The sequence below is a fragment of the Colobus angolensis genome, unplaced genomic scaffold (assembly GCF_000951035.1).
Source record: "Colobus angolensis palliatus isolate OR3802 unplaced genomic scaffold, Cang.pa_1.0 Scaffold61, whole genome shotgun sequence".
In the NCBI taxonomy this organism is placed as follows: domain Eukaryota; kingdom Metazoa; phylum Chordata; class Mammalia; order Primates; family Cercopithecidae; genus Colobus; species Colobus angolensis.
The window spans coordinates 482,314-507,629 of NW_012119710.1; the positions used below are offsets into that span (position 1 = coordinate 482,314).

General features: G+C 37.8%; 1 protein-coding gene across 3 annotated transcripts in view; it reads left to right on the forward strand.

Annotated features, from left to right (window-relative positions):
• Positions 1-25,316, forward strand: part of TTC17 (tetratricopeptide repeat domain 17) — a 146,344-nt gene that overhangs the window by 87,623 nt on the left and 33,405 nt on the right. Inside the window, exons 17-22 of one of the 3 annotated variants that reach the window (XM_011963261.1) lie at positions 668-838; positions 8,471-8,730; positions 9,195-9,348; positions 13,108-13,228; positions 15,152-15,311; positions 16,244-16,327. In XM_011963261.1, the coding sequence (XP_011818651.1) occupies positions 668-838; positions 8,471-8,730; positions 9,195-9,348; positions 13,108-13,228; positions 15,152-15,311; positions 16,244-16,327 (950 nt within the window). Of the gene's footprint in view, positions 1-667; positions 839-8,470; positions 8,731-9,194; positions 9,349-11,051; positions 11,839-13,107; positions 13,229-15,151; positions 15,312-16,243; positions 16,328-25,316 lie in introns of those variants that run through there. The other 2 variants (XM_011963262.1, XM_011963263.1) reach the window with 2 other exon arrangements.

The window sequence follows — 25,316 nt, forward strand, 5'->3', positions numbered from 1 at the left end:
GATCAAAAATCCTTTGACTCATAGGTAAAAGTCACCATAGAGGTCATTCCCACTATACTGGCCAAAAGTTATTTTTATTGACATGACCAGAACTTGTTTTCCAAAAGAAACATTGCAAAACATTTCCAAAAGTTACATTGCAGTCTTAATTGTTGACTTTCTGCCATCATCCCCCTTTAATTCTTTGGCTTTTAATTTAATTTGTCACCTTTTGATATATCTCATTTTAAGCCATGATGCAAAAATAGTATTTTTATCTGCTATAATTTATCTCAGACTTAACCAGGTATTAACCTGTCATTTCTCACAAATAGAAGGAAAACTTTTTGATGATATTTCTAACTTCAAGAAAATATTTCATTATGAATTTTTGAAATATTTGAATGGAACAAGGTCTTGGGGCTTAATCTTTGTTGTTACAGTTGTTTTTATCCTCCCAAATACTTGACAATAGCCTACAGCTGAAACTTGAACTTCATTGCAAAATCTTGAATCACAGTAATGATCTGGCTTTGGGTGCTGCAGCTCACTGATTTTTGTATGTTCTGCTGAAGAAAAACCAGCATTGTCACATTTTTGCTCTTCTTGATATTTTAGGACCTTGTACTGTAGTACTACACAAGAGAGATATTTCTAATGTGCTATATCTGTGTCTCTTGTCATTGAGGTAATTGTCATGAGAAAACCCTGGACAACAGCCATGACAAACGGAAATATTTTGACAACTCACAGTCACTGGATGCTGCTGAAGAAGAGCCCTCTGAGAGAGGAACAGAGGAGGACCCTGTATTCTCTGTTGAGAATTCAGGGAGGGATTCAGATGCCCTTAGACTTGAAAGTAAGTTGATTTGACCTAAGCTGTGCTTCTGGGGAAAAATCAACTCTCAAGCTTTAAGCTTAGGCTTTTCTCTACTTTTAAGAATTTGTTTTCTTCTTTTAACAATCATTATATTGTAGCATCATGAGGGTGACCCCTAGGTGGTGAGACAGAAGACAAACTATAGTGTGAAAGTGTTCTTCACACTTTCTTTGTTCTCTACTTCAGTGTCTTCTGTTGCTAGAACAAATCAGATTTGTTTATGTATCAGTCTTCTTAATGTTACTAGTATATTGAGTAAATCATTGTAAAAGGAACATAAGTTGCTTTTACACTAACCCAATAAAATATGAAGATTTGGAATAATAGGCTTACCTATTATGCCCTCTCCCAAGATTCCATTTTATGACCACATTTTGAGCTATATTGTACTAAACGGTTCTTGCTTAGATTATCAGAATTGCCAAAATGCATGACTTCTTTTTAGCATTCACCCACTTGACCACTTTACTGTACCTGGAACTATGCATAACTCCTCCCCACTTCTTGAAACTCTTCTTTCCTCTTGGCTTCTGGAATATCACTTTCTCTTGGCTTTCTTCTATCCACACACCATCTTTTAAAATTTCTTTCACTTACTCTTTATTCTGCCCTTTATTTGTTGGGTTTTCCAGGATCCTGACTTTGACCTTCCATTCTCGTCCTTCTATGTATTATCTCTTGGTGATTCAAATACCCTTGACTACACCGATGACTCCAGACCTATATTTGAGCTAAGACATTCTCTACAACTCCAGATCTTATTTCTACTTTTTTTTTTTTAAGTGTACTTTCATCTGGATTGTGCCATAGGCACTAAATGTAACATATCCAGGATCCTGACTTTGACCTTCCATTCTCGTCCTTCTATGTATTATCTCTTGGTGATTCAAATACCCTTGACTACACCAATGACTCCAGACCTATATTTGAGCTAAGACATTCTCTACAACTCCAGATCTTATTTCTACTTTTTTTTTTTTTTAAGTGTACTCTTCATCTGGATGTGCCATAGGCACTTAAATGTAACATATCCAAAATTGAACTTCTCCTCATATTGGCCCTATTTTCTGAAATGCTTCTAATTTCTACATTCCTGATCTCTGTTAACAACATCACAACTCACCCAGACACCACTGTATCCAGTCAATCTCTCAGACCTGTTGTATCTATATCTCTTCATTCATTCCCTCTGCTACTGCTTGAATTCAGACTTTCTTCATTTCTGCCTGCACTATTGCAGTAGTGTCTCAATTTGGCTCTCTAAATCTAGTCTTTTATTTTAGTCTGTATGTGAAGAAAGAGAATACACGTAATCAATACAGAATTTTAAAAGTGGAAACAACCAGTGTTACTAATTTTTTGTGCATCCAAAGAGTTGTTTCTAAAATGTAGATCTGATCAGATTTGCAAGTTACTTACTCTTCCTGAGCCTTTCTTGCCTCATTTATTTAAAAACAAACCAACAAAAATGCTTTATAGAGTGGTTTTGAGTATTTAAATGAAATAACTTGGTGAAGCATTTATTTTAGTGCCTGGTACTCAGAACCCAGTAAATGTTCTACAAGCATAGGTATAACTGCAACTTCAGGAGTCAAAGTCTTTACAAGCACATGCACATAGTATATGATCAGTAAACATCTGTTCAGTTTAAGGGAGCCATAATATATTTGCACAAGAATTGTTACAGGAAAGGTTCCCTGTTTGCTTTTCTAGGTTATCTACTCAGAGTTCCCAGTTTTCTCTTGCTATACTGACCCAGCTAAAAAAAAAGGAAGAACACCACTGGTGGCAACGAATACTTATGATTATTATTTTCTGCTCAGAAGAGAATGATTTCCCTACCTACCTTAATCTGAGTGATTTACTCTAAGACTTTTGTGCTTTCTGATTCTTGGCTTGAAATTTTATGTCATTGCTTATATGTTAAATCATAAGCATATCTGCAGCTTTCCAATCTGACTTCAAACCAGATGACTGGTTTTTCAAGAGAACCCTAGGACTCAAAACAGAATTGCCCAAGGCCCTATGGTGGTAATTTTTTTTATATTTTTGAGAAGGAGTCTTGCTCTGTCACCCAGGCTGGAGTGCAATGGCACGGTCTCGGCTCACTGCACCCTCCACCTCCCAGGTTCAAGCAATTCTCCTGCCTCAGCCTCCCAAGTAACTGCGATCACAGGCATATGCCACCACACCCAGCTAATTTTTTTGTATTTTAGTGCAGATTGGGTTTCACTGTGTTGCCCAGGCTGGTCTCCAACTCCTGAGCTTAGGCAATCCACCTGCCTCAGCCTCCCAAAGTGCTGGGATTACAAGCATGAGCCACAGTGCCTGGCCCTATGGTGATAATCTTAATTTGAAACCAAGTTTGTCTAATTCCTTAGAATACGCTTTCTTTTTTGTGAGACAAAGGGACATATTCCCTCTACAATATTGTTATTAAAGATAGTATGTGCCTTACTTGCCTTCAGAAGCCACAATCTTAAGTACTCTAGCACCCATTGATATTACTCATGCAAGATTTCTGGAGGAAGATGTTTTTGGTCAGATTTTCCTGGTCATCTCTTTGAATTTGTGTTCTTTATCTCTTTCTTTGGCTGTGTTTACTTCTGTCTTGTTTTGAATCTAGCACTCATCTTTCCATCCTCTGCTCCCTAAAACTCCTTGGAACTTCTCTTCCAAGATTGTTAATGCTGTTTCTTATCAAATATAGTCACCTTCTGTTAATCAGCTTCTGATATTCCACTCCCTCTCAGTAGTGTTCTCTGTAGCCGTTAACTGGCTTCTGTTTCTACTCCAGGTATGGTGATCCCAGTTTCTTCCTGGATAACCATTGTCATCTGATCCAAAAGTCTTTCCTAATATTGAGCTAAAACATGACCTCTCATTTCTAGTTTTGTCTTACGAGGCCAGCAACGTCAGTCTTGTTTCTCATTAATAGCACATTCCCTTGGGTATTGAAGATGGTTATTGTTCCTGCCTACCTTCCTTTCCTGTGTCTTTGCTTCTCTTCAGTTAAATGTCCTCACTTCCTTGAATAACTTAATCTTATGGCATCTAGTCTCTTCACTATCTTTGAAGTAATCTCCTTGGAATTTTTCAAAATCTTTTCAAGCCCGAATTAGTGGTGTAATAAATCAGCTACTCTTCCTGCCACTGGATCCCCCTAGATTTCTTCAGTCCCTCTTCTGAAGTTTTGAGTACTTTTTGCCAAGTATATTTTCTGTAAATGTGCTCTGCTTTGCACATCTCCTAAAGTGAGGTACCCAGACTTAAACATGAATCTCCAGGTGTGTGGGGAACATTTCAAGCTTCTTTTTGTTTTCAACAGAACTACATATGCATAGCTACGTTTCTTTTTTTTTTTTTTTTTGAGATGGCGTCTTGCTCTGTTGCCCAGGCTGGAGTGCAGTGGCATAATCTTGGCTCACTGCAAGCTCTGCCTCCCAGGTTCATGCCATTCTCCTGCCTCAGCCTCCCGAGGTAGCTGGGACGGCTAATTTTCGTATTTTTACGAAACAAGATTTTACCATGTTGGCCAGGCTGTTCTCAAACTCCGGACCTCAGGTGATCCACCCACCTCGACCTCCCAAAGTGCTGGGATTACAGATGTGAGCCACCATGCCTGGCCCATAGCTTCATCTGTTAACACTTCTCCTAGTCCCTGTGATTCTTGGTAGTACCTAATATGGCTCAGATACAACCATAAACCTTCCCACTACCCTGGAATAGGCTTCATCTCCGTAAAGGATGTGAACTCACATAAACCTCACTGTGGATGCTCACATTCTCTCCAACTTCACAATATTTATTCTTCTTTTTCCCAGTGTGAAAATGGTGCATGGTAACGAAAATCGTTTTCAGTTTATATCATACCATCTGTCCTGCAAGCAGCAAGATTTACTTATTCCTCTTGCTTCAAGCATAATTTGAAACCTTTCGAGATCTCTCTACAATCCAGACCTTTCACCAAACCAGAATTCTGTATTTTCAGCTGTATAGGACAGTTGTGGAGGGCAATGTTCTATATAGGACAATATCTGAAGATACATTCCTCCATCCATTCTTGTCTAGACTGTAAGTTCCATGGGTGGTTACCACCCAGCCCTCAGCACATTGCTAGATACAGCAACAAATATTTTCATGAATTAATGACAAGTGTCTACAATTCCAAGTCTTTATCCTGTTGCCCTTTCCTAACTGCATTGTCTTTATAAATATCATTCTGTTTACATATTCACAGATTCTAAACCTATAGTCATATATTAAAAATCCCAGTTTTTCACATTAGACTTAAAAATCTTGAAATCATCTTTGAGCCTATCCTATTACTAATTTTTCTCCATTAACATTTCCTTGTATACCTCTTTACCCTCCCTTCTTAAAAAATTCCTTTTCCCTTTACCTTAAGACAACCCACTTCTATAACTTTTTTTTTTATATACGTTAAGTTCTAGGGTACATGTGCACAACGTGTAGGTTTGTTACATATGTATACATGTGCCATGTTGGTGTGCCGCACCCATTAACTCGTCATTTACATTAGGTATATCTCCTAATGCTATCCCTCCCCCTCCCCTCTCCCCCATCCCCACAATAGGCCCCAGTGTGTGATGTTCCCCTTCCTGTGTCCAAGTGATCTCATTGTTCAATTCCCACCTATGAGTGAGAACATGCAGTGTTTGGTTTTCTGTTCTTGCGATAGTTTGCTGAGAATGATGGTTTCCAGCTGCATCCATGTCCCTACAAAGGACACGAATTCATCCTTTTTTATGGCTGTATAGTATTCCATGGTGTATATGTGCCACATTTTCTTAATCCAGTCTGTCACTGATGGACATTTGGGTTGATTCCAAGTCTTTGCTAGTGTGAATAGTGCTGCAATAAACATACGTGTGCATGTGTCTTTATAGCAGCATGATTTATAATCCTGTGGGACACTTCTATAACTCTTATAAAGATTCTTAAATACCTTTCTAATTGGTCTCTTTGTCTTCTGTCTTCTCTTTCCTTGTCCAACACCCCTGTTGCAATACACAAACTGATTTACTACTCTAAGACTTTAACCTTCGTAATTATTATGGCCCTCATCCTGTTATTCTTCTGCTTAAGAAACAAGAGGCTCCCTTTACAACGAATCCTCTTCATGACTTTCCCGCACATTTGTAACATCACCTACCTTTCCTAAGTATCTTATTTGTTACTATCCCCTGTATACATTCTTGGTTGTAATTAATTTGAAATTGGTCATGCCTTCCATGTGCCTTTACTATCCCTGTATGTATGTGTATGGACAAATGAGTCTATGCATATATGCTTTTTTAGAAAATATGTCACTCTGGAAGGCTGGGTGCAGTAGCTCACACTGGAATCCAAGCACTTTGAGAGGCTGAGGCGGGCAGATCACCTGAGGTCAGGAGTTCAAGACCAGCCTGGCCAACATAGCGAAACCCCATCTCTACAAAAATACAAAAAAAAATTAGCTGGGTATGGTGGCCTGCACCTATAATCCCAGCTATTTGGGAGGCTGTGGCAGGAGGATCACTTGAGCCCAGGAGGCAGAGGTTTCAGTGAGCTGAGATCGCGCCACTGCACTGCACTCCAGCCTGGGTGACAGAACGAGACTCTGTCTCAAAAAAAAAAAAAAAAAAAAAAAAAAAAGAAGCATTTTGTGATTACATGCAAATATTTTTTCCTCTTAAAAAAAAAGTTAATTGTTCTCTTATTTCATGTATGTAGTTTTCTGTCTCCAACTTGATTATAAATTCATTATATTTAATTTCTTAAGGTTAGAAACTTCCTATTTTTTTTTTTGCTCCCACCTACAGCTTACAGAGATAGACACATAGTAGGCTATCAATAAAGTTTGGTTTATTTTTTGCTAACTCAGAGCACACTATAATCTACTTATTCCTCACCTGTGAGGAAAAAATATAAAAATATGTACATATTTAGTGTTGTTTTTTAGGAATTGCTTTCGCCCCAACCCCAGCAGCCTTTAGAAAAGCCTAATGGCTACCAGCAACAGAAGCCTGCAGCAAGCTCCGTATTCTCTCTTCATTTGAATATCAGTTTCCATTGATGAAAGCCCCTCTCTCTCAGAATTTTTAAATAATGATAAATAGTACCGTATGTTAGGAGCACAGGGAAGCAGTAACCTTGGGTTACTGGGTTTGCAGAACTCTTTGTAGCTAAGCAGCATGATTTTTTTCCAATGTGTTGCTTAACGACAGGGATATGTTCTAGGAAATGCGTCCTTGGGTGATTTTGCCATCGTGGGAACATCATAGAGTGTACTGTACTTACTTACACAAAGCTAGGTGGTATAGCCTACTGTGCTCCCGTGTTATATTGTGTAGCCTCTTGCTCCTAGGCTACAAACCTCTACAGCACGTTTATGTGCTGAAACACTGTAGGCAAGCGTAACACAATGGTAAATATTTGCATCTCTAAACGTATTTAAATGCAGAAAAGGTACAGGGAAGTACAGTATTATAATTTTATGGCACCACTGTGGTATATGCAGTTCATCATTGACCAGAACTTCATTATGTGGTGCATGGCTGTGATACCATGTTCTAAATCCCTGAACAAGCCAGAATTACCAACTGAAGATTACTGCACTAGAATAATGAAACTGGCGTTTTGTGAGGTATCAACCCAGAGCTCTCAGGTTTTCCTGTGGATACGTGGTACAAAAGGAGACGTTTTGTTATTTGTTCTTGTATCCTATCTACTTCCTAAAGGGACTAGGGATAACTTTCATGGAATGCACAATGTAACATCCAGCCATTAACACAAAATAAACAGGAAAAGTTAAGTAGTGCAGAATTTTTTAAAAGAAAGCCTTCTATTAAGAAACTCGGGCTGATTTTGCCCGAGCTTCCTTGTTATTCAAGCATAGAGGAAAACTCAAGAGGGTTGTGTAGCCTTCATTGGATAATAAAGGAAACATACTGAGTTCTCAAGAGAGAGAATTTTTGCTAGGCCATTACGCTGAGAGTCTTCCATTGAGGTCTTATGTAAGAGACTTGAGCCACCTAAATAATATCTTGGTAATCATTTTAGAAAGAAATTATTGTAGTGTATTGCTATTTCTTATATCAGCCATTAGTGAAAAATGGGAGCCTTCGTGTAGAATTAGGATAGTTTTCCATTAAACAAATCATTTTTCAGTTAAGTCAATTAAGCCAGCTGTATGGTCTGGACACACAGCTATGTCCAGATATTTGAATAAACCTTGAAGAATCCCATATATTAAATAACATAATAAGCTTCATCCTTGCCGTCTATGTTTTGAATGTAGAGCAAGTGGATCTTTTTTAAAAAATAGTATATCACATACCTGTCCTCATACTCACTAATAACAGAATCTCTGCCTGCCTGCTGTGTAGCTGCCACTGTTCTCAGCCAGGCTTTTGGCAAACACTAGATGACAAAGCTGGTATTTTATTATGTATTTTGAAGATGCTGAATGGTATTTTTATCACATTGGGCTATAGAAATGCCTCTAAGCAGAGCCAAAACGTTTCTCCAAAAGCAGGGTTGGAGTCACCCAAGGACTTGAATGAGTACTATGTACCTTTTACTAACATGGTGGCCCTTGAATTTCAGGTACGGTGGTTGAGGAGAGCAATGGTTCTGACGAGATGGAGAATTCAGATGAAACCAAAATGTCAGAAGAAATACTGGCTTTGGTGGATGAATTTCAACAGGCCTGGCCTTTGGAAGGCTTTGGGGGTGCACTGGAGATGAAAGGGCGTCGTCTAGACTTACAAGGAATACGGGTGCTGAAGAAAGGTCCCCAGGATGGAGTGGCCAGAAGCTCTTGCTACGGAGATTGCAGAAGTGAAGATGATGAAGCAACAGAATGGGTAAGTTTGCCAACTTAATTCTCACAAAATTGTAGCCCATGTCCTTCAGGGGATCCTAGTATGCAAAGTGTAAGTTTCTGTTGGATATGTGGCACTACTTGGCTGCACACTCCAGGACAGCCTTCACATTGGAATTTTACTGGGAAGAAGCATTTCATGTTACTTATGTATTGCTGGCTCCTCTGGGAGGCAGGAGGAAATGGGATGGGTGTGAAGCCACAGTCAGAGCCTGCAGACTTGTAACTGTCCAGTTCAGACATCTTTCTTTTCAGTTTCTCCTATACATTCTTCAAGACTAGGTTATTTTGTTCATTTCACTAACCGTTTTTTATTTAGGTCTTTAAGAGTTAAATTCAAGGAGAGAACCTGAGCACAGGACTTGGTTATTCTTAACTAGTATTCAGAAGTCATTTACAGATTTGATCACTGGTCTCATTTGTCCCTAACATGTTTCTGTTTCCCAGATTACATTCCAGGTCAAACGTGTAAAGAAACCCAAAGGAGATCATAAGAAAACTCCTGGGAAAAAAGTAGAAACAAGTCAGATAGAAAATGGACATCGTTACCAAGCAAACCTGGAGATCACTGGCCCCAAGGTGGCATCTCCTGGGCCACAAGGTAAATTTGAATATTTAATATGCCAATTTCTTGTTTTAGATGTCACTGTCTCATTTCTCACAGATGCTGTATTTGTAACTTGAAATAGTTCAGATGAGATGATAAAGGGGCAAAGTGATCAGGAAACCAGTCTGTCTTCTGTATCAATGAAAAAAGTGTTCAAACACTAAAACATTATGGAAATGAAAATTCCAGTGGATTTAACATTATATGTAATAAATCGTAAAGGAAGAAAAACTAGGTGAATATTTACGTGTTCTTTCCATGTGGAAAGAACTTTCTAAGGCAGAGAGAGGGAAAGAAAATAATAATTCTGACACTGGAAAGCACCACAAAATAAGATAAAGGACTGAAGCAGGGTATTTTTTGTAGATTATTTTTGTATATATTTACAGAATATATGATAAGCAGAGGGTATCAATATCATTTAAAGAGCACTTACAAATCAATATGCAGTACACAGTATTTCAATAAAATATATGCAGCGTACATAGGCAGTACATAGGCACACACACACACACACACACACACACACAGATGGCCACTAAACTTGAGAAGATGTTCAACCTCATCAGCAATCAAAGGAGTGCAGGCATAAACAGTAAGATACAAGTTTTGATTATCAAATTGTTTTTAAATGTGTAACACACATTTTATTTAAATGAAGTGAATTTTGGGGTAGTCTGACTAGACGCATCAGAAAATTTTAAAATATACCAGTTATTCTACTTATAGTAATTTACCCTAAGTAAATCATCTTACAAGTGCCATAGATGTAAGTAGAAAGATATTGATCATGGGATTGCTTATAATAAAAGTTTGTAAACAACCTGAATGTTGTAATTGCCTAAGTAAATCATAACACGTCCATGCTGCATAATATGCAGCCAAGATATTGGTAATATACTAAGAAAAGCAATTTATAAAGTAGTAAATGTAGAGAATACCTTAATCATTATGCTGTATTTCATCAACTACATTTTTTTCACGCTTCAATATCTCTGAAATTGGAATACATCTTAGAGTCGATAGTATCATTTTTATATAATAATTGGCCCTGTTTTTCTTTCTTAAATCCTTTAAAATAATGTATGTTTACAGTTGGCAGCATCTTAGATTTGATGAAATATGTATAATAAACAAGCACATAGAAACAAAAGTAGGAGGAAATACATCAAAATGTTATAAATGGTCATCTCTGGGTGCTAACAGAGCTATAGGTGATTTTTATTTTCTTCTGTATGACTTTTCCATTTTTTAAATATTTTACAATAAGCCTATATTACTTTTATAAACAAAAAACTAAAAATTGTTATAAAAGTGAAAACTAAAGCTGAATATGGTTGAGATGATATGAGAGCACTTAAGCAGTTTTAAACGTATTCAAATTGGTGGGCCCAAGTAGGGCATTGAATGTGCTTGCAAATGGGATCATGGAACCACTTATTGGCATTAAAGTGAAAAGCTCTAAAGCATAGAGGACAGAAATACTAGAGAGATTCAAAATCCCAATTTTCAGTTAAGTATGGATTCTATTCACTGCTAACTAATCAGCTTCATGATAAATCCTGACCAAGTTATAAAGCAAAGTATTAAATAGTTTGTGAGCCCATGGGGGAAAAATGGAGATCATTAAGAGCCATTGTAGATTTTCTAAGAACTAATAATAATGCTTAACTAATTTCATTTCCTTTTTTGGTTAGGGCTACTAGACTGGAAGACCAGGAAAGTGCCATAGACATAATGTAACTGGATTTCAGCAAGGCATTTAACAGAGCCTCTTATGATATCCTTGTGAACCAGATGGAGAGATGTGGGCTTGAAGCCTTCCCATTGCCTACAGGATAAAATTCAAACTTCCTAGTGTGGTGTACAAGACCCTTTACAACCCGCCTCTGTGTGCCCTTCAACACCATTCTCTGAACCAACCATGCTCATGTTTTTACCTCAGTGCCTTTGCACATGCTGTTCCCTCTGCCTGGAATGCCCTATGCCCTCTCTGCCCTCTGCCGTGCTAAAATATCCCTCATCCTTAAACTTCAAAATCAAGTGCCATCTCTTCCTTGTTACCTTCAGGCAGAATTAGTTACTTTTTCCTCTGTGCAATTGTTCTATCTTTGCTCTAGCTCTTTTCCTATTGTATTGTAATGATTTGTTTATGTTTACCTTCCTTACTAGACTGTGAGCTCAAGAGCAGGCCGTCTTATTATTCCTGTCTGTACCCCTAGTGTCTTTTATGGTTCTCAGCCCCTTATAACAGGTGCTCAATAAATATTTTTCAAATGAAATTATTAAATGTAAAAGAAAAATAAGATTTTTTGTGAAAATTATGGCTTATTTAAGTTATTAAGTTAAAGAGAGTTAATTTGAAACTCTTTCAAAACTGTTCCTTTCTGTTTTGTTAAAATCTCAATCTAAACCCCTGACTGTACCTCAAACAGTTTTCTACTGTTGGTAAATTCCTATAATATAAAAAGTGCTATACAGAACGAAAGTTCTCCTTCCTGCCTATTCCATTATAACTCCTTCAGAAAACCCTTCCCAGACAAGACAGTTCTGCTCTTTTCTTGGGGATTTGATGTAAGTAAAGCGCCCAGACCCAAAAAGTAGTACCTACGAAGGATATTAATAAACAGAGCTTTAAAATTTTTTGTAGCTTTAAATAGCTTGTTGATTGGGAACATACACGTTAGAATCAAAACAGACTTGGATCAGGATCCCAACTCTGCCATTTGCTAGCCAGGTGACCTGGGCAAGTCACCTAGTCTCTCTGAGTCTCTTGTTTTCTCATCTGAGAAATGAGGGTTAAAACCTACTTCAGGCCAGATGCAGTGGCTCATATCTATAATCCCTATAAGCACTTTGGGAGGCCAGGGTGGGAGGATCACTTGAACCTAGGAGGTTAAGGCTACAGAAAGCTAGTATCATGCCATGGCACTCCAGCCTGGGCAAGAAAGCAAGGTGCTATCTCTAATTAAAAAAAAGAAAAATGGAAAAAAACTTATGAGGTTAAGGATGTAAAGCACTTAGCACGGGATCTGAATACACAGGACGTGCTCTTCAGATAGATGATAACCAGGCTGGTTCTTGGACTGTGGTGGTGTGGCGGGGGTTGGGGGGGAGATGATCATCTTTCATTAACATCATTATTCCCTGCTGCTCTTCTTTATAGCAGTGGTTCTCTCTACTGGGTGTGATGTTGCCCCCCAGGGGACATTTGGCAATATCTGGAGACATTGTTGTTGTGTTATCTGGGGAACGGTGCTACCAACATCCAGTGGGTAGAGGCCAAAGATGATGCTAAACACCCTCCAATGCATAGGACAGGTCCTCAAAAAATTATCCAGCCCAAAATGTCAATAATACCAGGTTGAGAAATCCTGCTTTAGGGATATATGTTTCTACTAAGTTGGAGTTGTCTTTATAAAATCAAAATACAGAGGGGCAAAAATTAAGTTTGGTAAGAATGTTAACATTGAAGAATATCTTAACCCTTATTTCATGTTGCTCAGTCTTAAATCCACCAAAGGACTCATTTATTCTTACTTCTCCACCTGTCTTTACTCAGAGATGATCTTTAGTCCCATTGCATAATGACAAGATTTTAATTAGACCATAGATGGGGGAAATGCCAAAGACTACAAGAATGACTAGCACCTCCAAATACACCAATCTGGGTGAAGTAATCATCAGGGTATAAGGCCCTTTGGGTTCTGTTCCTTTGCAATCGCATGGATTCATGGCATACTTTCCTTCCAGGAAAAAAACGTGACTACCAGCGTCTGGGATGGCCCAGCCCAGACGAATGCCTCAAACTCCGCTGGGTAGAGCTGACTGCCATCGTGAGTACCTGGCTTGCAGTTTCTTCAAAAAACATTGAGTAAGTATGTTAAGCCTTTCCCTCTTTTATGGCATTTGAGTTCCACTGAACCCAGCTGACTTTAAGGATGCCTTCTTAGCAGATAGTAGAAAAGTTATCCTTTCTAGAGCTGAATTCTCAAAGGATGACCATGCTGACCATGGCCCCCAGGTGGACCCAACCCATTGTAGCAAAGCAGTGAGTGTGCCTCCCTTCCTGGTGCCTTCACCTGTCCTTCGTAAGCTATGTAGCAGCCATGTATAACCTGCTTAGTTTGCATTGAAGACTGGATCCTCTTTATAGAAGCACAAAACCCATGGTTTCTCATGAGTATCATGCAGTTGTAAGGGAGCCAGAGCAAATCCAGATCTGCAAACACCTACCAAGACATACTAGGTGCCTCTAATAATTTCTTTCTCCTCACTGGACACTCACTCTCTTTTGCTGACCCCTTTTCTACCCTTTAAGTGTTGGAGTTCCCCAGGATTTACCACTAAGCCTTCTTATTTTGTAATTACATCTAGTCAGACTGATCTACTCCCAAAATTCCAATCAACACAGATGTACTAACAGCTCCCAAACTTGAATCTCCATACCAGACCTTTCTACAATGCCTTCAACCCATCTGTCTGTCTCCCTCACCTGTCTTGTCTAGATTGTCCTCAGGCATCCCTTGCTCAGGAAAACTAAAGTCATAATTTTCTTGCCCACTCTCCATATTAAAAAATTATTGTTTCGTTTGTTTTTTCTTTTCCTATTTTTAGTAAATAGCTCCAGCAATGCTTAGGCCAAAAACCTGGGAGTTATCCTTAACAGTTTTCCTCCCTTGCTCTTCAAATTCAGTCTGTTACTAATTCTTAGCACTTTTACTCCCTGAGTATTTTTCAAAACCACCTACTTTTCTCCATCTCCATTGCTGCCTCCTCAAACCAGAGCATAACCATCCCTACATCGGTTCATCCAGTACCTCCTAGCTGGTCCTCTTGCTCTGTTCACTCTTGCCTCTGTTCAACCTATTCTCTCCACAGTACTCAGAATTCTTCAAATATAAGTCAAATCATTCTTAAAGCACTCTAGGAAATTCTTACTGCTATTTAAAGTGGACTTGATCTGCTTTTCTTGATCTGCTCCCTGCCTGTTTTTTCATCCTCTCTTTTGCCCTCTCTCCTGCCAGGACTGTCACACGTGGTGTCTCCTTTGTCTGTGGCATTGTTCTCACTGTGGGTTCTCAGCTGGTTAATTCACACTAAACCTTCTGGCCTCAACTTAATCTTACCTCCACAGAATCCTTTACTAGCTACCTCCCTCCTCCACCAGTGCAGAGGCAACATATACCCTCCTGGAGTGTACTGTCATTGCACCATACTTTATCTTTTATGACTTACCACATGTAATAAATGAATCACTCACAAGAGAATGAACATGATAACAGCAGGGACTGACTATGTTTTACTCATTATTATAGTCCTTGTATCTGACATGTAATAGGCTGTAAATAAATAATGAGTGAATGTTTGCCTAATAATTGTTAGACTTTTTAAATAGCTGCAAGTAAAACATGGCAGTGCCAATTTGTCATATTAGTGCATATAATAGTCTATAATAGTTTGTATATGGTGCGAAAATGAAAGGAAGTACTTAGTCTTACACCTAAATACAATGTATGGCTGTTTATCTCTTTAAAATTTACTGTGTAAGCTTTAGGTAACTTTTTCTGTGGGGAGGAATGTGCTGCTGTGCATAAAAGAAAACTAAAAGATAATAACCAGTTGTGGGTATTTATCACCACTTATATCTTGGAAGAAGAAATCCTAGAAGAAAACTTACCTCATTTAAAATCAGGGGATAGCATGTTGAAGCTATGATGAGCTGATTGTTAATGCTATCTCTCTTCTCTTCACACCCACTCAAAAATTTCCTAATGTGGTAATCTCCATTTTTCAGCATCACAGAACACATAGACTTTGCCACCCCTATACAGCAGCCAGCAATGGAGCCTCTTTGCAATGGCAATCTCCCCACGAGTATGCATACCCTGGACCACTTGCATGGGGTTTCCAACCGAGCCAGCCTGCACTACACAGGGGAGAGTCAGCTAACAGAGGTGAGTGCTCAACTTTGTTCAAGCTGGGTTTTAGCCTCACAATTAGGATGCACATTGATAGTGGAAAGCACAGGTGACCAGGCCTTTAAAAAAAAATAGGGTTTTTTTTCAGTTAGGCATCACCTAGGTGGATTTGGGCCAAGCCTGATTTCTTTCAGGCCCTTGGACTGAGCTTATTAGTCCTTTTTTATTTATGACCATGGAATTTTAATCCTGATTTACCCCTCAAGGGGAGTAGTTCTGCCTTGCCACCAAATACAGACTCTTGAGAAAAATGGTTGGGGCAGTTAATTCTCCTGTTGACATTTTTAAGAAGGAAGGTAAGGAAGGCAGACCCAATATATACCTAGCAAAGCGTCTACCTAGAAGAATTGGAAAAACGTGTCACAAGTATCCAACAGTAGAGCATTGGTTAAATAAATTTTGGTACAGAAGTAATATAGTATACAGTAGCACCATTAGAAAATATATAGAAATATTCTTATTGACATGAATAAATTTTCACAATATATAATGTGAAAACATAGGTAACAGTATATAGTATAATTCAATATTTTGTGAGAAAATGTACATAGAAAAATACCTGAAAGACATATAAAGGTGTTAAAAGTGGTTAATACCTCTCTATATGTCTTTACATGTCTGAATGACAAGATTACACATAGTTTATTTCATTTACTCTGTGGTCTGATGTTGCTATAATGAATGTGTTTTATATTCTGTAATTTTTGTTAAATGTGGGAGAGCTGAGGGGATGCTAAAACAGCCTTAAATGTATCTTCCATAGATTACCTTACCAGTAGGAACACAGCATGTATCCCAGAAAAACAGTTTGCCTCTGTGCTGTATGGTGCCCGACTCAGCATTAGCCAGTATCATCTAGATCCTGCGTCATTTTCATTCTATTAATCTGCCATCTTCCTTCCTTCCAGGTATTACAAAATCTCGGCAAAGACCAATATCCACAACAGTCACTTGAACAAATTGGCACCCGAATTGCCAAAGTTTTGGAAAAGGTAAGTCACCCCACAGAAAAGCTGGAACAATTGCCCTCCTTCTAACTTCTTTTCTAGGTTATTTGCTCGTAAGTGTCTCTAACCTCTTCTGTTAGTTACTTAGCACTTGGTGGCTAAAAGGATAATGTGAAATAACTCCCCTCAGAATGTTTCAGTCGCTTTTTCCATCACTTGGGTAATACTATTTTCTATCTCTTTGCCTACCTTCTGTGGTGAAACTTACCTAGTCAGTTTTCTCTTCTTTACCCCAGTATGTGTGTATAGAAGTGTTAGTATTGGAAACCATGGAATCTAGGTATAAGAAATAAGTCAGATATTATTCTGATGGTGACGAATATTTGGTATTTTGGATGATAGATGGGAAACACACTTTGAAATGTCTTTTCTCTTGAAATCATGAAACAAAATATTTACCAAATTGCATTTTCATAGAGCTACAGAAAATATCATTGAGAGATTGTAAGACTCCTCGTCTTCTTCTGTGTGATATTTGTGTAAAGAGGAGGGGTTTTTAAATTTAATTTTATTACTTTATGACTAAGAATCTCGCTACTACTATATAATATTAAATAGCTAATTTAGCATAGTCATTTAAAGAATTAACCCAACTTCAAATATGAATGTGACATTGTGAGATAGTGAGATAGCAACTTCCTTCATCTTCTGGATATCGCACATGGAAAAATCATCAGCAGACCCCAATTATAATGAAAGTAGAGCAAGCATATGATCCCCAGACTTCAAAAAAATGTAAGGATTGCCAAAAGTGGTTATGATCCACACAAAAACCATACAGGATGAATTGTAGCAGAAGTCAGGCAGGGTTAGCAATTTCAGAAAACATCAGCAAAATTCTACTACCTGAAGGAACTTTCTACAAGTAGCCCAACCAGGAAAATCCTAAGTAATAAAAACAGAGCAGACACAGCACTGATACAAAAATAAAAGAAAACTGGCTGGGCCCAGTGGCTCACACCTGTAATCCCAGCACTTTGGAAGGCTGAGGCAGGTGGATCACTTGAGGTCAGGAATTCAAGACCAGCCTGGCCAACATGGTGAAACCTCATCTCTACTAAAAATACAAAAATCAGCTGGGTGTGGTGGCACGTGCCTGTAATCCCAGCTACTTGGGAGGCTGAGGCAGGAGAATCAGTGCTAACCCAGGAGGCGGAGGTTTCAGTGAGCCAAGATCACGCCACTGCACTCCAGCCTGGGTGACAGAGTGAGACTTTGTCTCAAGAATGAATGAATGAATGAATGAATGAATGAATGAATGATTACCATAGGAAAAAGCAGCAAAACTTACCAAAGAACACACAGCAGGAAACTATTGTCGTGGAACACATTATAATTCAGACTAAACTTTTCTCCGTGGATTAAAATATTAGGCCAGGCAGAGTGGTTCATGCCTGTAATCCCAGCACTTTGATGGGAAAGGCAGGAGGATCATTGGAGTCCAGCAGTTTGGGCCAGCCTGGGCAACATGGCGAGACCCTGTCTCTACAAAAAAATTAAAATATTTGCACACACCTGTAGTCTCAGCTACTTGACAGATTGAGGTGGGAGGATCGCTTAAGCCCAGGAAATTGAGGTTGCAGTAAGCCATGATCATGCCACTGTACTCCAGCCTGGGTAACAGAGTGAGACCCTGTCTCATTTTTAAAAAAATAAAAAATAAAAAAAAAATAAAGTCACCTGCATAAATAAAGAACACAAAGCAAAAATATAAAAACACAGGAGAAAGATTAGCAATGGATATAAAAACAGGAGATAGAAAACTGAAATATATTAAACTTGAGTGCCAGGCCAAACAGGTCAGTAGTAGAAAAATTTTGTCACAGAACTGATGACAAAATTGGAAGAAGCAGCAAGAGAAATACAGCACAAACATAGAAAGGGACATAGAGGACAGAAGTGACAAGTGACTAAAATAAAATAGAGAGTTAAAGAAAAATTGAAGATACTGTGTTAGAGAGGAACATATTTTAAGCTCTATATTCAAATAAGATTTGAGTCTTATTCTATTTCTGATTTTGTTAAAAGGGTGCACTGTGTGCTGTAGAAAAGTGATCCAGAACAGTCAACAGCAATGCTTATGAAGCAAAATTACTCCATCTTGGAAGAAAAATTAAAAAAATAAAAAAGCAAGAAAGAAAGGAAGGAAGAAGACAAATATAATCAGATTTTTCAGCAGCAACTCTTCATTCTAGAAGACAATGGAGTAACATATTTAGGATACTTAAAGAATAAAAAAAGATAAGCCATGGATTTTATGTGCTACCAAACCGACCATCAATACAGAGTCCACAGACAAATTGCCATTAACATGCAACAAATATTGTTTCCATGAGCCCCTTCTTGAGAAGACTGTCTAGAGATAAGCTTCAGACAGTGAAAATGACCAGAGCAGCATTGGTATAAGGGACTAGTAGCAAGCATTATATAATTGTCTATAGAGCCAAGAGTGAATAATGACTCTAAGAGAGGCAAGACAGTATCGTGTGTTATGGAAGCTCTTCAGCTTACCATGGGGTTACATCCTGATAAACCTATTGTTAAGTTGAAAATACCATAGGTTGAAATGTATTTAGTACACCTAACATACCAAACATTATAGCTTAGTCTAGCCTTTCTTAAATGTGTTCAGAACACTTACATTAGCCTACAGTTGGGTAAAATCATCTGGCAGCACAGTATATTATAGAGTGTCAGCTGTTTACCCTTGTGATCATGTGGCTGACTGGCAGCTACAGCTCACGAGAGTGTTGTACTGTTTTCTACTGTATGCCTGTTGCTTTCACACTGTCAGAGTTGAAAAATCCTAAGTTGGGGATTGTTTGACCTCTGAAAATTTAGTTATGGTACAATTATCAAAAAATGGTGAGAGAATAGGAGAATATATGAGAGATGAAATAAGCTCACTGATTACTTAATAGGTACTGGTTGGGAATTAAAAAATGATACTTCAAATTAAATGCTGGTGGGGAGGAAAGGTAGAAATATAAGAAAAGGTTACAGGTGATTTCCATACCGTTTGTAGTAGGGGACCAATAGAATATAGCCCAAAAAAAGTGTGAAGGAAGGGAGAGTAATGGTATTATATAAAGGCCTTACTGTATAGATACAATACAAGCCTTCCTAAATACCAAAAGATAACCTGAAAAGACACAGTATGCAAATAAGATAGACAATATAGTAAAATAATACACATGTATACATATTAAACAGATGTATTCAAGGGACCAAGGACAAACAATTATATCCATAATTGCAAATGTTCTTACCTTAACTATGAAAAGAACAAGATGTTCAAATTGTTTAACAAAGCATAACCAAACATCCTATATTCAAGAAACATCCAAATAAAATTTAACAATATTTAAGGTAAAAATAAAAGAATGGATAAAGAGTACAAGGCAAATACAAATAAGAGATCAAAGTTTATGATCTCCATACCTAACAAGGAAAAACTTAGACCAAAAAGCTTGACATGACAAAGAAATATACTTTATAATGCTAAAGACTACAGTTTACAATAAACTTGTAATAATTATTAGTATTTATATATCCAGTAATGCAGAAACAAATGTCATAAAGCAGAGACTAAGGGAGATTCATAGAAACATTAAAATATACCACATAATACCAAACAAAAAATTAATAAGGATATAAAAGACCTAAATAGCATAATCAGTAAGGTAGATCTTATTAGATATATCAAACTCTGAACTTTGATAATAGGAAATACATCTTTTTGTCATTTGAACATAAAATATTCATTCGTGAAAATTGTATCAGAGCAGTGAACAAATTCCAAGAAAAAAATAAAAGTAGCATTTTCTGGCCAGAATGCAAAATAATAATAATAATAAATGATAATATAAAAGCCCTCCTACCTGGAAATTCTAAAACATGTCATTTAAACAGCTCCTGAGTCAAAGGGAAACTAAAAAATTTAGAATTTCTTGAAGGTAAATGAAAACAAAATAACAGTCTGTAGAACAGACTAAAACAGTTTTCAGAGAAATTTTCATAGCATTAAGTACCTGTAGCAGTAAAAATGAAAAATAAGAAAAGATATGAATTAAACACCCAAAACTGGGATGAAAAGATAAACCAAACTAAAAGCAAAAGAATTAAGAAAGAAAAAAGATGCATTAGTTATACAGAAAATTAGAAGAAATAATGAATCCAAAAGTTGAGTTTGAGGTATGTATCAATAAAATAGACACATCATTAGCTAACCTGATAAAGGAAAATGAGATTGCCAAAGTAAAATTCGAAAGACAGGGGGACATGACCATAAAAATAGGACGTTTAGAGAATCACACTAGTTTGACCAAAACATATAATTTATTCAAATATGTTTGAAAACCTAGGTGAAATAATATTTTTTAGAAACCTACAATGCAGAAAAAATGACCTCAGTAGAAACAGCATCTAAATCAGAAAGATTGCCATAGAAGAAATGGAAAAAAATCGTTAACTCCAACCAAAAAGCACACTAGGCCCAGATGACTTCACAGAGGACTTTTACAAACCTTTAAAGACCAAAAATTTCCAATGCTGCTATATTTCAGAGTATCAAAAAAAGAAAATGTATTTTACAAAGAAAACGTATCATTGTTCCCCGAGTCTGAAAAACTTGGCATAAAAAAAAAACTACTAACCTATTTCACTTGTTATCAATTCAAAAGTGATAAAATAGTAGCAAACAATCTAACAGCATATTTTGAAAAACACTTCATGACTAAAAGGCTGCTCTAGGAATACGGAATTGATGTACTATTTGGAAACCATTAATATCATCCTTCATATTGATAGAGGGGAAAAATCATATAATCATATCCAGACTTGTGCAATCATTGGATATATTCAATACCAACTTAGGTTAAGAACTGTAAGAATTGATACGTTTCTTAGCACAATAACACACACACACACACACACACACACACACACACTCTCTTAGCAGAAAAGCCAGGACCTTACTAGGTGCCTTGTAAATGCTTTTCCACTGAAGTCAAGAACCAGACAAGAATGTCCCCTCTATCTACTACTACTCAACATGAGTTTGAATATATTAATATAGACAAAGGCATTCAGACTGCCTACTGTATCTGATAAAATCATATGTCTGGAAAACCCAAAAGAATCCATGGAAAACCAACTACAAAGAATATAAGAATTTAGTCAAATAACATTAAAAGTTAATACACATGTAAAAGTAATATTCCAGTTAGGATGTAGTAGGTCAGGGCAGGTCACTGCCTTACGATAACTTGAATGAACCAGATAAACTTCTAAAATCATGTTTTTAAAGCTATCATAGAACTAGGCAAGCAACAAGATACGAAAGAGCTAAATTACTAGTGACAGAAGAACCTTTCCAAAGTGAGTGTTGATTGCCAGCTGTGTCTTCCTGCCTATGCCGCCAGCGCTTGTTGATTCAGGGTATGAGCTAAGAACTGGCCTTAGCCTAGGGAGAAAGCCATTACTGAGAAAAAAGACAAAGTAGTAAAGCTTTTAGCAGTTGTTCAAGGTGGAATTAACAGATTGGAAATCAAACACATGACCAGTTGTTTTCCAAGGAGCATTTTGATTAGATCTAAGGCCGCACAGGAGTCTGGAGGATTAGGCCCAAAACTTAGGAAAGGTAGAGTGAAATATCTCCATCTCGCACTGCTTAGGAAATAAGGAGATGCCGAATGACAGAGCCAGCCATAATCATATGGCTTTTTCCCCTCAGGATTTTCATCTAGATACTACTTGGATGCGAGACTGAAGTGAGCTGGGGACCTCTTAACAGGAAGAAGTCTTTAGGGCTGAGGAGACAGACACCTAACCTACCTACTCAGATACCTGAGGTCATTCCTGTTCCTCAGTTGTGGCACTCTGGGGATTCTGATTAGGTCTAAATTAGTTCCTAATCTAGCATTAGGTCTAATTAGGTCTAGCTTAGTTAATAATCAGAATCCCTGGTGTGCCACAACTAAGGAACAGGAATGACCCAGACAGACTGAGTCTTGCCAAACTGCATGCCCCAACCTAACTCATTATCAGGCAGGAATGAGTTGATGAGTCTTACAACTTCTTTGCCTAATAGAATGAAGGGAAAAACTGCCCTGATGAAATATTTTAATATCTGGAGCTGCTGTGCTTCTTTTATACAGAAAGACCAGAATACAATTTTTAGAAAAAAATACTAGATATGCAAAGAAGCAAGAAGATATGGTTGATAACAAGGCAAAGTGTAGACAACAGGAGCAGATTTACAGATAATAGAGATATTATACTCAGTAGACAAGGACTTTAAGATAACTACAATTAATATATTCACAAAAATAAGGGAAAAGATGAAGAAAGTAGAGAAAAGAAGTACCTTTTCACCAGAGAACTAGAAACTATTTTAAAAATCAGATAAGCATTCTAGAATTTAAAAATAGAGTAATGAAAACTCTTTGAATGGGTTTAATAACAGATTGAACAGAGCACAGACCAGAATTGGTGAACTAGAAAAATATGCAGACAGAACCACAGAGAAAATATGGGAATGTGGGGATTGATAAGAGCATAAAGAAACATTGATGGAAAAACTCCAAAGATCTAACATACATAGGGTCTGGGAGATAGAGAAGTAACAGAATTGGGCAGAAGTGATATTTGAAGAAATGGGCTAGAATGTTCCAAAATGGATTAAAGGTAGCCTACAGATTCTAGAAGCTCAGCAGACCCCAAGCAGAATAGGTACAATGAAAAGCACACCTAGGAAAATTAAAAGCTGAAGAGGCAGGAGGAAAAATACTATTTCTGTATCAGTTACCTATCATTACAGACAAACAAATGGCTGTTTACAATTACAGAACTTAGCAGCCATTTATTTCTTTGTAATTCTGCTGTCTGCACTGGGCTCAGCTCGGCACTTCTGCTGATCTCACCTGAAGTCACTTATGTTGCTGGGGCTGCACACCCAAGAGCTCTTGACTCACATGTTTGGTGCCTCTGGGGAAGCCTGGAAGAGTGGGAGCTGTCCAGGCTCTGTCTCTACATGGTCTCTTAAGTACCATGTGATCCCTCCAAGTCCATCTGGTCTCTCCAGCTCCACATGGTCTCTCTGGCACAGTAATAATCACGTGATGGGTCAGGGCTTCAGAAGGGTAAAAAACAGAATCTGCCCAGCTTCTCAAAGCCTAGAAACTGATACAGCATCATTTCAACTGCATTCTTGTTGGTCAGAGCCAGTCATCACAAAACCAGCTGAGATTCAAGGAAACAGATAGGACTTCACTTCTTGATAAGACATGGGTGAAGAGGAGGGCAAATAGAATTTTAGGGCATCTCTCATTTGCCCAAGTCTTCCTACTGGCTCAAATTGTTTAAATTCCTCCTACATGCAAAATGACACCCACCCCAAGAACCCCACAGTCCCATCCAATTATGGCATCAGGCTCAGAGTCTACTTGTGTATAGTAGTTCCCCCTCAACTGTGGGTTTTGCTTTACATGGTTTTCAGTTACCCACAGTCAACTGAGGTTCAAAAATAGATGAGTACAGTAAAATAAGACATTTTGAGGTAGAGAAAGATGCAGACCACATCCACACAACTTCTATTACAGTGTATTATTTTAATTGTTTTATTGTTATTAATCTCTTACTGTATCTGATTTATAAATTAAACTTTATCATAGGTATGTATATAGGAAAAAATAATAGTGTGTATAAGGTTCGGTACTATCCACAGTTTCAGGCATACACTGCGGGTCTTGGAACATATTCCCCTCAGATAAGAGAGGATTCCTGTGTATGGAAGAGACTCCTCAGATACAGCTTCTCTTCACCTGTAAATCTATGAATTTAAAAAAAAGTTATTGGTCTTAATAAGACCAATACAACCTGCACATACAACCTACATTGTTATGGCAAGGATATGATGTCACATCAATTGACTAAATTTACAAGAGAGGAAATTGAAGGCGTATAGCAATCCCATGGCAGTTGTGAAATCCATCTGGCTGTATGTCACCAGTTCCCCCAATTCCAGGGGTAGGGAACATTTGATTAGTCTATTTTGGTTTGGCTACCTTTTCTGTTTCTCAGTTCTTGACTTTTTCTTTGAGCTGTCTTTCCTTGTCCACGAGAAATGTCCTATTTTTGTAGCTGAATAGCTTTCTCAGCCTGCTTCTAGTCTCTGTCCCAACTGGCACAGTTATCCACACTGGCACAACTTCTTTAAAAAGCTTTGTGGACTTTCAGATTATAAATCACTCACCCCCCCAGAGAGAAGCCACACCCACAAATTTCTTCAAGAAGTCCTCTATATACTTTGAATGTGAATCAGGGATGATACCCTTTAGAGTCTTAGATGCCTTTTGTCTAACTGAGAGTATCCACTAGGCACTGGCTTAAATCTTTCTGAAGTACAAGTGGTCGTCAACTTATGATGGTTCAACTTAGAACTCTTTTACTTTAGGATGGAATGAAAGCAATATGCATTCAGTAGCAACCATACTTCAGCTACCCATACAACCATTCTATTTTTTATGTTCAGTACACTATTCAGTAAATCATGAGATATTCATCACTTCATTGTAAAATAGGCTTTGTATTAGATGATTTTGTTCAACTGTAGCATAATGTAAGTGTTCTGAGCACACTTAAGCAATAACAGGTTAAGCTATGATGTATGGTAGGTTAGGTGTACTGAATGCATTTCAACTTAATATTTTCAGCTTACGATGGGTTTATTAAGACGTAACCCCATTGTAAGTCAGGGAGCATCTGTAGTAGTAACAAGGTTGTATTGCATGTCTTTTATTTTATCTTGACCCTGAGACCATAGTCCTACTGTTAATGCTCTGGATTTTTTTTTTTTAACTTCAGAACCTTTTGCTGGAGAAGCTGGTAATGAGAAAGTTTTATTTTGTAATCCTGCAAGTTCCAGGTTGAAAGTATGTTCCTCTAAATTCTGCTTGAAACTGAGCAGTTCCTT